Here is a 14,357-nt window from a genome sequence, read left to right as displayed (position 1 = left end):
GAACATCGGTGGCGAGTCATTGGCCCCGATGGAGAGGGTCCGCAACTTAGGCGTCCTCCTGGATGAACGGCTGTCTCTAGAAGAGCATTTGACGGCCGTCTCCAGGAGAGCGTTCTACCAGGTTCGCCTGGTACGCCAGTTGCGCCCCTTTCTGGACCGGGATGCCCTATCAACGGTTACTCACGCACTCGTGACGTCTCGCCTGGATTACTGCAATGCTCTCTACATGGGGGTCCCCTTGAGGGGCATCCGGAGGCTACAGTTAGTCCAGAATGCAGCTGCGCGGGTGATAGATGGAGCCCCTCGTGGCTCCCATATGACACCTATCCTGCGCAGACTGCACTGGCTTCCTGTGGCCTTCCGGGTGCGCTTCAAGGTTTTGGTGACCACCTTTAAAGCGCTCCATGGCATTGGGCCGGGTTATTTACGGGACCGCCTACTGCGACCGAATACCTCCCACCGTCCGTACGCTCTCACAGAGAGGTCTCCTCAGGGTGCCGTCAGCGAGGCAATGTCGTCTGGCGGCGCCCAGGAAGGGCCTTCTCTGTGGGGGCTCCCACCCTCTGGAACGATCTACCCCCCGGACTTCGTCAGCTTTCGGACCTTCGGACCTTCCGCCGCGGGCTTAAAACATACTTATTTAATTGTGCAGGACTGAGCTAGATTTTAAATTTTGGGTTTTAAATTGGGTTTTATTTCTATTTTTAATTGGACGGGCTTTAGAATAAGTTTTTTAAATGTTTTATATTGTATTTATATTCTATTTATCTGTTTTTAGTGCCTGTAAACCGCCCTGAGTCCCTTGGGAGATAGGGCGGTATATAAATATGATTAAATAAATAAATAAATAAATAAATAAACTTAGGTCTTGTCGAAGGCGACGGAGTTCCAAGTTTTCTAAACCTAGGATTTCAAGTCTGGTGGGATAAGGTATTTTGTTGTTTTCAGAGGAATGGAGAACTCTTCTTGTAAAATATTTCTGGACACGTTCAATTGTATTGATGTCAGAGATGTGGTGACGGTTCCAAACAGGCGAGCTGTATTCTAGAATTGGTTTAGCAAATGTTTTATATGCTCTGGTTAGTAGTGTAGTGTTTTTGGAAAAGAAGCTACGCAAGATTAGGTTTACAACTCTTAGAGCTTTTTTTGCTATGTAGTTGCAGTGGGCTTTGGCACTTAGATCATTTGACATGAAAACTCCAAGGTCTTTAACGGGATGGGGGTCATCTGTAAGGTAATGTCTATCTAGTATGTACTTAGTGTTTGGGTTCTTTTTTCCTATATGTAAGACTGAGCATTTGCTGATTGAGATTTGGAGTTGCCAAGTTTTAGACCAAGTAAATAAATAAATAAACAAATAGTAAATAAATAGTAAATAAAAAGAACTATATTATAAAGTGTCTTCACATTTTCATCACAATGTAAACAATGTTAGTAACTTATCACCTTCTCTTAAAATACACTAAATGATCTCTTTTTACCTTCCTGCCATGTCCCATCTCTTATTTATAAACATATGTATAAACAATTGAGTTCTGATGTCACAAAAAAACATTAAATGTTACCAGAGATAAGAATTTGTTTTGTTTAATTATGATAAAATAAACCAACTTTATATTCCTTCCTTTTACTTCTATCAACCTTACTCTTTAGTTTAGTCCTTTCAAATAATGATGTAAAACCTGGTTTTTTTCTTTATCCCTTTTTTTTTCTTTATCCCTTCTCACAAAATTCTTTGTGAGAATTTTTCACAAGCCTCTTTTGTAAATCCCATAGAGGAAAATTGTCCAGGTCACTCTCGTTTTTGTTGTTTGTATATCCCTTTTAATTATTAAGTCATCAGGTAGTTTCTTTTGTATGTCCAGTGTAACATCTTTTTCCATTTCATCTTGCAGTCTATTATTTTTTAATCCACTTCCAATTCAATCTCAATCTTCTCATGCAGAATTTCCTCCTCTTTCATAGTATCTTGTAGTCACAGACTTTATATGGATGTACAAACACTATTAAAATTAATTATAGGTCCATCGTTCAAAAATATCGTTCAGTGTGTGAAAATAAGCTTCCTCTCTCTCTTTTTTTTTTGTATGCTTGGGCCAAAATTAGTACAAGGGAAGCAATGCTTCTTTCTGTGCAGACTTCTGCAATGTGTTTCTTCTCTTTCTGGCAAAACCTCCCCCGAAATTAATTATAGTAATTCAATCTAATATCCTATTGTAATTCTGTTTTGCTTAGTGTCAAAGTGTCAACGTTTGTGGTTTACTTCAGCATACGTCTGGTTTTGAAAAACTAAATACCTGTCATAACAGAACTGTCAACAGTCCTTTATTCATGAAAGGAACACGTTAGTGTAACAACATATTTTAAGTCTTAGTCACATACTCATCTTGCTAAAGTTTACTGTACTTGAGTGTGTGTTATTTTGGAAGTCTACAATTTCACTAGAACATGCATCCATTTCAACTGAAAAGATATGCAATCATGCAAACACTGCAAAAAAATAACTGTAAGCAAAAGCGATCTGCTCTCTGAGATAAAACTGCAACAATATTTATGGACGCTAACTTTCTTTGCAAAGTGTAACATCTCCCACCACATTGCTTCAAGAAGCTGGAGAGCATCTCTTTTCCTGCAAAAAAAAAAATACCCTACATCCAAAAAGAGCAGGTTGAAATCAGCACAGACCGATCTAAATTTAGCAAGCTTAATCTATAGCTACAGTAAATCTGCTGAATCTTTTAAATATGTCTTACAGTTTGACATAGTTGCAATTATTTAGAAGTATCTTTATTGTTGGATAAATATTCCTAATTTTAAATTAATATTTTAATGTATTACCTCAAATTAAGTACTGGAAACATATTTAAATTTAAAATACATGCAGGCATAATTTTTGCTTTATTATTGTTTATTAAACACTATGAACACTTTTATAGCTATGTCAACCTTAAAGTGTGTTTTAATTGAAAAGATATATTGTGACTCAACTGCACTATAATGCACCATGAAGTCACAACTATAAGTGAATAAGACAGCTGTTTGCTAATAATAACCTTCTTTAAAAAGGAGCAAGAAAGGTGATTTCAAAAATTGCAGTCACACTGCTTAATGAAATAAACAGAAAGCAACCCCCCCCACAAAATATTATTTTAATGTCAAATAATATGGATGTTGCAAAAGTCCTTGGTTGTTTAATTTGAGTAAAATTTTGAAATACTTTCTGAAACTCTTTTTCAATTTTTTTACGTTAATTTTTTTTTACAATTTGAAATACTTCTATAAAACCATTCCCCACATAATCCTTTTTTCATGCCACAGTTACAGCGGAAAAAAAGTCTGACTTTCAAATGCATTTTCTATGTATCTTCCTGTGTATTGTATCTTGCATATTTTAATTGTAGAAATAATTTTTTTTCATGGAGCCCATTATTTTCCATGCCCATTTTTCATGGATCTCTTCATTACTAGGAAACCCTTTATTAGGAACAGCAATAAAACAAATCATAATAATAAAAGATTCAAAACTCTGCTTGCCTTGACACATCACAATTGCAGTCAGGAAGATCTGAATCCACACTGTGATCATCTGCCATTTTCAGGTCATGTAAATCCACCAGCATTAAATTTTCCAGGATAATAATTAATCAATCCAATTATTACTGGAAACTGTGTACTTTACAGTACTGTGCAAACAGTGCTCACCCTCCAAACAAAAGTTGGTAAGTCACTGCCTGATAACATGAGACTAAGCTGCGTGACAAGTGGTCATGTTTCTAAATAAAACTTACATTCATCAACATGTGCCAGGGTGATCTTCAGGAATGTAGACCGTGAATGGAGGAGGGGAAGGTAAAAAAGCATCCACTATAAATTCTGAGCAGCTGTGGACTAACTTGTCCAAAAAGGCAATCTAGGAAAAAGTGTGTCTGGCTGGTGTAACCAAATAAAAATAATAAGTGGGATATTTGTTTGGTTTATTCCTTTGCTGGGTGCTATATGGACTTTCTGTTCCTGTTTTATAATTTTTATGAATCTTTCCAACTGTTAGGAGACATCACCAAAGGCATTTAAAGTAACAAGGAAAGAGATTTTTGAACCATCTAAAATAACTGAACTTTGACAAAGGTATAAAACTGAAGAGAAATAGTAGAGTAAAAATAATGATCCATCACTCATATTGGATTTTTTTCTGATCAATAAACTTTAAAAAAGTTAATTTTAGCATTTATTTAATAAAACCATACTAAAATAGTATACTTATTTATACTGTATTTAAATTTAACTGGTGTTAACTTCTTGATGAAAAAGTTAATATTTATTTATATTGAAGTCATTCCATTATAATTTTAAATGGCTGAAAAATGGAAAGCTATAAATGGGTCTTAAGTATAATTTTACTTTCAGTCACAACAGGCTGATAAAAACATGTTGTCTAAATACCGCTGCTTTAGTTTTTCTATCTTCATGGTATTAGTTGCTTGAAAACCCACATCCTGAGGAACTATCTAGTACCACAAAAAATAACAACTTCTTTAATGAAGAATTGGCCCTTGTAGCCAACCTTGACATGAAAACCTTTTATAAAAGAGGGTTTATTCTGCCACAACAAAATAGTAGGTACTCAGAAATCACAGAAAATTACAAAATAATTAAATGGAAACCAAATGGTTAAGTACCAGGGGTGGAATCCATCAGGTTCTGGAGAATTGGTAGCAGAAATTTTGAATAGAGAATTGGCAAATACTACCTCTGGCCTGCCCCAGTGGGGTGGGAATGGAGATTTTGCAGTATCCTTCCCCTGCCACGCCAACCAAGCCATACCCACCAAGCCACACCCACAGAACTGGTAGTAAAAAAATTGGATTTCACCACTGTTAAGTACCATTGAAAAATAGGTAACATACTATAGATGCTTTTGATGTGCAAGTGGTGTTATTCTTCTGAATAAAGGATTGATTCTGTTCTAGAGGTGAGAGGCAGGACATTTTGCAAAAATAGGGTATTGTAAATGCTGAAATGCAATCTCTATAAGCAGTTCATTGTAAATCTTTCTTTTTGACTGGGTCTTAACATGAAAGTTAGGCTGTTTTGTTTTGTTTTGTTTTGTTAGTATTTGTGTTTATATCCCACTTGCAACCCACCAAAATCAGAAGTACCATTAAACACATGCATGCATACAGAGATACATAGCACACATACCTGGCTGCAATGAGATCTAAAAGATGTTGCCACCTGTCATTGACCTTGCCAAGTTTATATTCAATCTCCTGAGCTTTGCTTTCATGGCTTGCTTTAGCAAGCCGTTCTCCCATTTCCTGAAGTTGCATTTTATTCTCTTGGGCAACTGCAATTTCATCTTGATAATCCTTAATGACAGAAGAACATTAAAAAAAACACAGTAAGCATCTTAAGAAAATCTTCTTGCTTAGAGCAACAAATGGTTGCTTAGCTGCTCTTCTCTAGATAGTTCCTCTTATCTAAATACTATCTACACATCCTGTTCTATAATTCTGAAAGTGTTTATAGGATATAATAATCTAACATGTATAGACAACAGGAAAATAAAATCCTCCAAAGTTTGCAAATTGTTCAGTTTAGCCAAATTAGTGACACTCACGTGTGTTGAAATATAAAACCCAGATTTTCCAGCCAATGTGTCCTTATAAGAGCACCAGATTATAAAATACCATACAGGATCATAGCCAAGATTTTACTGAAAGCTTCCTGGGATATAGCATGTCGCAGTTCTGATAAGCTAAGAATATTTACAGAATGGTCCACAATAATAAAACAGGAGCCATGTACCTTTTTGAGTTTTTCAATCATTTCTTCAATGAGGATATCTCCATTCTGGGAAACTTTACTTTCCATTTGTGTCAACCATTCACAGAGATCTTTGTTCTTCTCGCTGAAGACTGCCCATTCATTCAGTCTCTCACTCACCTGCTGCCTCCTCAAGGAAACCTTTAAAAGATTGCAGGAAGAAAGCTAATTATGATAACAAGAAAAGTTAGGCATAATGTTCACCCTGCACTAAAATGATTGCTGAAGTTAAAAGAGAGATAAAGCTTCAACAATATGTGATTTCTTTAACAGCTTAACAATAGTTTAATAACTATTAGGTTACTTCTGGCCAAATTGTAATGAGAAAGACATGTCTACACAAATACAAAAAGTTACCCGACACACAATTAGGTTTCAGAGGAAGATAAAGGAATTCAGTCTTATCAGTTGCAGATAAAGGTGTACCTCATATAATGACAGTCAGGTAAATATATCTACAACCTAGACCAGGGGGCTCCAACCTTAGCAACTTTAAGGCTGGAGGACTTCAAATCCTAGAATCCTAGACCCCTGGCCTAGACAACTATGCTTATGTCTCAGATCACACATAAATATAGAGATTACTTTTAAATATAGAGCTGCAACTAGTCACAAAGACATCTTTTAACAACTATGCCGTTCAAAAGAAAAAGAGGGTATGCTGTTTTTGAAGTAGTTTTCCCAATGCAATAAATTCTAAGACTATGAGATCAGATTTCTTGATCCTGTTGCTATTGATATTGTTAATTTGTTCTACTATAACCTAACTGGTTTTTAAAAAAACGCTAAGCATACAAACATGGTAGGCAACTGAATTAAAAAATGTGGCCTCCACTGCACATTACTAAAACATTACTGGAATAGTATTTAAACAGTTTGCATTCAGTGATATCTCCCATAAATGATTCAGATATTGACTTCTGTAACAGAATCATTAGTGCTTGGAACACTTTACCTGACTCTGTGGTCTTTTCCCAAAATCCTAAAAACTTTAACCAAAAACTTTCTACTATTGACCTCACCCCATTCCTAAGAGGACCATAAGGGCCGTGCATAAGAGCACAAACGTGCCTACCGTTCCTGTCCTATTATTTTTCTTTTCTTCTTCCTATATATATGTATGCTTATACCTCCTAATATTTACTCATATATATGTTTATATATTATATAACCTTTTGTACGATGCTTATATATATTGTTGTGACAAAATAAATAATAAATAAATAAATAAATAAATAAATAAATAAATAAATAAATAAATTTCATATTTACATGTTGGTTTGTTTATGCGATTTAGTCCTATCTCACTATTTAGTTTGTTAATCAGTGACCCAAGAAGGTGGATACAGATAACATAAATAAAAAACCCACACAAAAAAGGAATGACATGTTAAATTGCAAGGACAGATTTGGTTACTGTCACCCCTAATCACTCAATCAGTCCACTATGGCTTTCAAAAGAACTAAGTATTTACCAACTTCTAGAAGGCCATCCACAGAGATCATCCTGCAAGCCCAGAAGGATGACTTGTAATAAAAAAAGATTTAGGGTCTCTGATAGTTCCAATCTGATTCCATCAGATCTGACATGTAATTGAAAAGGAAATAGAAGAACGGCAACAAAATGACCTCAGAATAAATGTATAACATGATTACTTAAATCTTAAAATGTAGGTCAAAAAAAGATTAAGCAGAAGCAAACCAGTCCTAGAAAAAAAACTATATATTTTTATACTTTTTCAACAATCTAAGCTTTACTTACTGCACCTGTTTCTTCTTTTCTATAAATGTAGTTCCTTTTCAGCGTATGTATTTCCTTTACTGAGAAAGGAAACACTTAAAAGACTCACTGCAGTCCATATTTAGATATGTAAAACAAGATACAAATGATTCTAATTTCCTTTTGTGTTTTTTTTTCCACACCCCAGTATCAAGAAATGATTTTAATTCTTCTCTGTGGAACTAAACTCCTCTACTGCATGGAGAACAACTGGTCAGGCCAAGCAGGTAAAAATGCAAATTTGCCAATGCCTCAAGATCCAAAATAAGAAATTAGTTGTTCAGTGTGTGCAGCATAAAAAAATTATTCATCTCTGTCCCCCTCCTCCACCTTCCAACACAGCCAGCATGCATTCTGTCTCTTGAGCCTTTAAAGAATAAATCCAACCAAATACCGTATTTTTCAGAGTATAAGACGCACCGGAGTATAAGAGGTTAGTTTTTGGGGAGGAAAATAAGAAAAAAGCTGATTGGCAGGTAGATTGGCCTCCTGGAATACTTCCAATCAGCTGTTCCCAGAGGTGAATTTTAGCAATAGGTTTCTTGGTTGTGAGCTCTGTGCCTTGCTTTTTTTTTGCTTTTTTCTTTCTGCCTCTGAAACTTCTGTAACTCCATTTCAGAAAAAAACTTTTTTCTGCCTCTGAAAGCCTCTGAAACAGCTTCAGAAAAAGAGCCTCTGAAGCTCTGTTTGGGGCTTTTTTTCTGAAGCTATGTTTGGGAGCTTCTTTTCTGAAGCTTAGTTTCTAAGAGGCTGCTTTTTTTCAGACTCTGAAACCTCAGTTTGAGATGCTGGGCGGGGCTACATTTGGAGTATAAGACGAACCAAATTTTCACCCTCTTTTTTATACTCCGAAAAATACGGTTAAGTTTATTTGCAAGTGTTCCCTTTTCAAAAAATTTGAATTCCTTTCTAACACCAATTAAGGTTTGTGCAATGAACATGTAACAGTACTGGGATACTCTCCTTGGCCAATCCAAGTAGATGATAGAGCATAGCATTAAACTCTTGGTGAAGGTGTTTATATAAGTTAAAGCATTTCTATATTTATTTGTTTCCAAACTTTTATAGCATGCCCCAGTCCAAACAGACTTTGAACAGGTCATGATAAAGTCAAGATAGTAAGATACTGAAGTTCAGATACAAATAAAGAGAAATATTAAAAGAATCAAACCTTCTGTCATTCTTTAACCAGTCAGAGTAAGGACATTTCTTATGGGTAGTCCTCATTTATTTATGGTAATTGGGACCGGGAATTTCCATCACTAAGCAATGTGGTCGTAAAGCACAATGTCATGTGACTATACTGCTTTGCAAAAGAAATTCACACACTTCTGGTTGCCATCATTAAGTGAATCCTATCCAATTATTTAGTGAGGGCAAAGACGGATGCAAATGATGAGCAGGTGACTGCAAGATGCTTTAATACTGTAACTGTCAGCAGGGAACCAAGTGCCCAGATCATGATTACATGACTGCAGAGATAAAGAGTGACTGGCATAAGTGCAAAGATCAGTCATAAGTACCTTTCCCTCAGCATTGTGGTAAACTGGGTCACTGAACAAGTGGTCATTAAATGAGAACCACCTGCATTTCCAATATAAATATGGCACAATCATTTATTTACAACACTCAACAAGTTTATCCATCTCTAATTACTAAGATCATCTTTTGCTCCTTTTTAAAATGTAGGAATTATAATAGCCTCCCCAATCACAAGGAATCAGAGCTAACTTGTTAATACAATTAAAAAGCCACAACTGCCAGAAATTAGCATTTGTCTAATTTACTCTGGTGAAAAATAAATACTTCCTAATTTCCTCCTTGGGCTGGTAAATGGATAGCCCAAGCACATCTCCACATGCCTCTCTGCCTGTATATCAGTGTCTTTCTTCGGTCTAAGGATGGCTTAAGGTTTCATGCTCGGGGTTTTCTCTAATATTCTGCATCAAGCCATTGTGTGGGAGTGACAGGGAGGTCGTCTGAAATGACATGATCTGCATCAGCAATCTTGCCATTCTAATATGCATCAAAGACAAATTCCTTGTGTGTCCAATTACACTTGGCCAATAAAGAATTCTATTCTATTCTATTCTATTCTATTCTATTCTATTCTATTCTATTCTATTCTATTCTATTCTATTCTATTCTATTCAACAATTAGCACAGGGCCCCCCCCAAGGCTGTGTGCTCTCCCCACTTCTCTTCTCTCTGTATACCAATGACTGCATCTCCAATGATCCATCTGTTAAGCTACTGAAGTTCGCAGATGACACAACAGTGATTGATCTCATTCGAGACAATGACGAATCCGCATATAGACGAGAGGTCGAACGACTAGCCTTGTGGTGCAACCAAAACAATCTGGAACTGAACACACTCAAAACCATAGAAATGGTGGTAGACTTTAGGAGAAACCCTTCCATACTTCCACCTCTCACAATACTAGACAACACAGTATCAACAGTAGAAACCTTCAAATTTCTAGGTTCTATCATATCGCAAGATCTAAAATGGACAGCTAACATCAAAAACATCATCAAAAAAGGACAACAAAGAATGTTCTTTCTGCGCCAACTCAGTAAGCTCAAACTGCCCAAGGAGCTGCTGATTCAGTTCTACAGAGGAATTATTGAGTCTGTCACTTGCACCTCTATAACTGTCTGGTTCGGTTCTGCAACCGAACAAGAAAGACACAGACTTCAGAGAATAATTAGAACTGCAGAAAAAATAATTGCTACCAACCTGCCTTCCATTGAGGACCTGTATACTGCACGAATCAAGAAGAGGGCCGTGAAAATATTTACAGATCACATCCAGGACATCCTCACATCCAGGACATAAACTGTTTCAACTCCTACCCTCAAAACGACGCTATAGAGCACTGCACACCAGAACAACTAGACACAAGAACAGTTTTTTCCCGAAGGCCATCACTCTGCTAAACAAATAATTCCCTCAACACTGTCAAACTATTTACTAAATCTGCATTACTATTAATCTTCTCATCGTTCCCATCACCAATCTCTTTCCACTTATCACTGTATGACTGTAACTTTGTTGCTGGCAATCCTTATGATTTATATTGATATATTGACCATCATTTGTGTTGTAAATGTTGTACCTTGATGAACGTATCTTTTCTTTTATGTACACTGAGAGCATATGTACCAAGACAAATTCCTTGTGTGTCCAATCGCACTTGGCCAATAAATTTTTTTTTAAAAAAAATTCAATTCAATTCAATTCAATTCCATTCCATTCCATTCTAATAGATTCTGCCAGTTTCCTTGGGATCTTCCCCTTTTGCTGATAGCTGATCTTCTTGTCTACCCTTTAGTCAATGATTGACTGTAATGGGGCTTAGGTTCCTGGTGCCTGAAACTTTTTTTTCTTTTTTCTTTGTAAAGGGATTGATCAAGCAGTCATCTGACCAACGAACAAAGTAAATGTCCCTGATATTAATTGTGCTTCCCAGGTTTCCTGAATGCTCTGGAACATACAATATGAAAACTTAGGTTCTGTGAGTTGTCATATGTTTGTCTGCTTGTCTTTTCATGTAACTGATCCATCTAAGGGACGTGCATAAGTGCACCTGCGTGCCTACCATCCCTGTCCTAATATTCCTTTTTGCTTACTCTTTTCATGTATCCAAATTACGTTTATACTTTTCCTGTTATCTTATATATGATTGATAAATAAATAAATAAATAAATAAATAAATAAATAAATAAATAAATAAAAATATACTGACATGCAGTTGAACAAACAGTCAAAAAATATAAACATTTTAATTCTTTGCTGCTACCTACTGGTCGAAAGGTATATTTGTGAATCTTAGAAAGTGAAAAGGCCTAAAAATGACTGACTAGCCCATCCCTGACTTTAGACACCAAACTGAAAGAACAATTGAATGGACTCAGCTCATATATTATTCAATTTGTTTGGCATAAAATAATAAAATAAAATAAACATCCAGGACATTTACCTGATTTATCATTTTTGTGTGTTTATATATGTATCTTCTATCTTTTGTTTTTTAACACATATGAACGGTTGAAACTTAGGGCTCTTCCTTGCACCTCTTTCTTACAGCTGGTTTTTTTAATTACTATACTTCATTGAGAATTTTCAGATGTTTTGCTTTTAAGTGTCTTAGCTTTGTTTTGAACAATCGAATATATCTATTATCCCTCTCTTAAAGGTTTCAAAGCTATTTCTTCCGGATCGTAAGATTTCATTGTCAAATACACTAGTTGAAATCTCATGCAAACGGGGAGTTTGTCTTTGCTTTCAGAGTGCAGAAAAATAATATAGCATCATGAAACAGCTTTGAGAGGGTATTTATACTTACGCTGAACTGAAACATCTTTTCAAAGCAGCAGCTAAATATTTCTAACTAGAAAAAGCAACCTTAATAGAAAGCAAGGACCTGATTTGCTTGCTTAGAATTTTGGCATCAGCAAAAGATAGGCATCTATCTCTCTTTTACTATCTATTCATCTGGAGTGGTATCAATGTGTTTAAAGTGAAACCAAGTGGGTGGAAAGTTGAAAAAAGGCTGAAAGAAGGTCCATTTTCTTTTCATATACCCAGGAAGGCATATTTTCTTCTGCTAAGAAAACAAACCAATATATGTTGGGGCAGGTTTTTGGGTGGGGAGAGTTGGCACTTAGGAAATATTTTATCAATTGACTTGTAACTTGGGATATTAAGATTTTTTTATAATTATGCAGTAACCTAGTAGGAATGGCATTCTGATCCTGTATTTATTACTTATATCCCAAATTACAACTAAGAAGATTAAAGAATTATATATAACTAGTTAACTGAGCATTCAAATCAAGGCTTATCATATTTAAATCCAATGTTTCAGACATTAAACTATGCTGTAACTCAGCAATTGCCTGGTAGTCTGCACAAATCAGACTGGCCTAACAGGAAAAGTGTTATTTTTGTATGATTTTTTTTTTTTTGGCACTTGATATTATTGTACCTGGTGACATAATTCTTCCCATTGTCTGTGCAATAATTCAATACGTTCATTGAGTACCGAAATGTCCTCTGCACTAATGAAAGTAGACAGGGTCTCCTTTAATAAGTTCAAATGAGAAAGATCGCTGGTCCATCCCTCAGCGGCACTCTCTAGTTCCTATTTTGGAGAAAGAAACTCTTTAAAGTATATAGAAGTAAATATTTATTTTTTAAAATTTTGTACAGTACTGCAGAACAAAAAATAAAATTAAAAAAAATATCAAAACGAATAATGATGATGAACAAAAGCAGTTTCCAGAATTATTTTAAAAAGAATACTTGGTGTTTTGGTCGACTTCAAATGCACGTTACTCTTAAATGCTTCCACCTAAGAGAATGTCAGAATTTCCTTTTTCTGTGAGCCCAACTATACTGCATATATCTGCAGTATATTATATGATACAGTTTTAAATTACATGGCTTGGTAAGTTGCCTGTGATCCAAGTTGGAGTTTAGGAAAGAAATGTTTATTTTGGATGTATATTCACCCACCTGTAAGGATAAGGAAAAATAATAGCTTCATAAGAAATTTTAATATGATTTAACCCCCCCCCTTCCACTCCTGCTCTTCTCTGTTCAAACCTGGCAATATCCAGACAACTACTTTAAAGAAAACTTAAAACATCTGGATTTTTAATAACTTATACAGTATTAAACTATGATAAGAGGCAAGGCTAAGAATGACCTCGCTTTTCAGCTTTTTAAAAATATTCCAATCATGACAGAATTAACTACTTCAATGAAAATATATTTGTCTATAAGTCACCTGTTGTTCCATGCATAATACAATAAGACGGAAATGATCTGTCCTGATTGCATTCTATGTTATATTATCTCTCTTTAGCATCAGACTGCAATGTGCATTACCTTGCAGCGAATCTGCTCTGCATGGAGCTCATCATGATGGTCTGGCAATGGTTGGGAAAGTTTCTTCTTCAGGGATTTTAGCTTTTCCAAGGAATTTGATATGCCTTTTTCACATTTTTCCCAGTCCTGAATGGTACAATATAAATTTAATGTTTCTCAATTGAAGAAAAGGAAGAACAGAGAAGTTGGGTTCTCAAACCTAACACTTTAGGGTCCTAATTACTTATCTTTCCTCCAGCAGCACAAAGCAGGGTACACATTTTCATCTAATTTTTCAGTGAATTTTGTTCCGGCAAGAAAGAGTGAGTGGCTCTAAGTCACTCAGTAAAATTCAATGACCGAGGATGGACTTGAACCTATATCCAATATCTTAACCATCCCATTACACAATAGGTTTGATCAAACCATGGCAATATATAAATTGAATCTGTGGCTATAGAAGGCACAAGAATTATTCACAAGTGACTAAGATGTCGGAGCTGAAGAAAGTTCTTGGAAGAGAAGCCAAACGACTTCAAAGAAAAGCCAGTTGCCTTTTATAAAAGCACCCTTGGGACAAGTAATTCAGATCTAATAAGATTTGAGAGCTTCTATTTTGTAATACTCTATAAAGTCATATCCTGAATTTACAAAAACAGTTAACACTGTATTAATTTCGGTGGACTTTTAAAGTATTAGCAATCAAAAAATAGTGCATAAATAATAAAATATAGGGATGTATTATGCAGAATATATTTCTACATAAACCTGGCTTCTCTAGGCTAATTTTAAAGTATAAGTTCTAGGATGTGGTTCAAGAATCAGATAGTAATAACACAGACACCTCATACCAAAGAAACACAAACAGTATACAGAA

General features: G+C 35.5%; 1 protein-coding gene across 1 annotated transcript in view; it reads right to left on the bottom strand.

Annotated features, from left to right (window-relative positions):
• Positions 1-14,357, bottom strand: part of SYNE1 (spectrin repeat containing nuclear envelope protein 1) — a 363,177-nt gene that overhangs the window by 55,513 nt on the left and 293,307 nt on the right. The window contains exons 123-126 of the mRNA XM_058172424.1: positions 13,502-13,627; positions 12,597-12,752; positions 5,806-5,964; positions 5,200-5,366 (exon numbers count right to left, since the gene is read on the bottom strand). Of these exons, the coding sequence (XP_058028407.1) occupies positions 5,200-5,366; positions 5,806-5,964; positions 12,597-12,752; positions 13,502-13,627 (608 nt within the window). The remainder of the gene's footprint in view (positions 1-5,199; positions 5,367-5,805; positions 5,965-12,596; positions 12,753-13,501; positions 13,628-14,357) is intronic.

Source organism: Ahaetulla prasina, chromosome 1 (genome assembly GCF_028640845.1).
Source record: "Ahaetulla prasina isolate Xishuangbanna chromosome 1, ASM2864084v1, whole genome shotgun sequence".
Taxonomy (NCBI): domain Eukaryota; kingdom Metazoa; phylum Chordata; class Lepidosauria; order Squamata; family Colubridae; genus Ahaetulla; species Ahaetulla prasina.
Note: the sequence above shows the minus strand (reverse complement) of the source record. Positions and strands in the feature narration are given on the sequence as shown.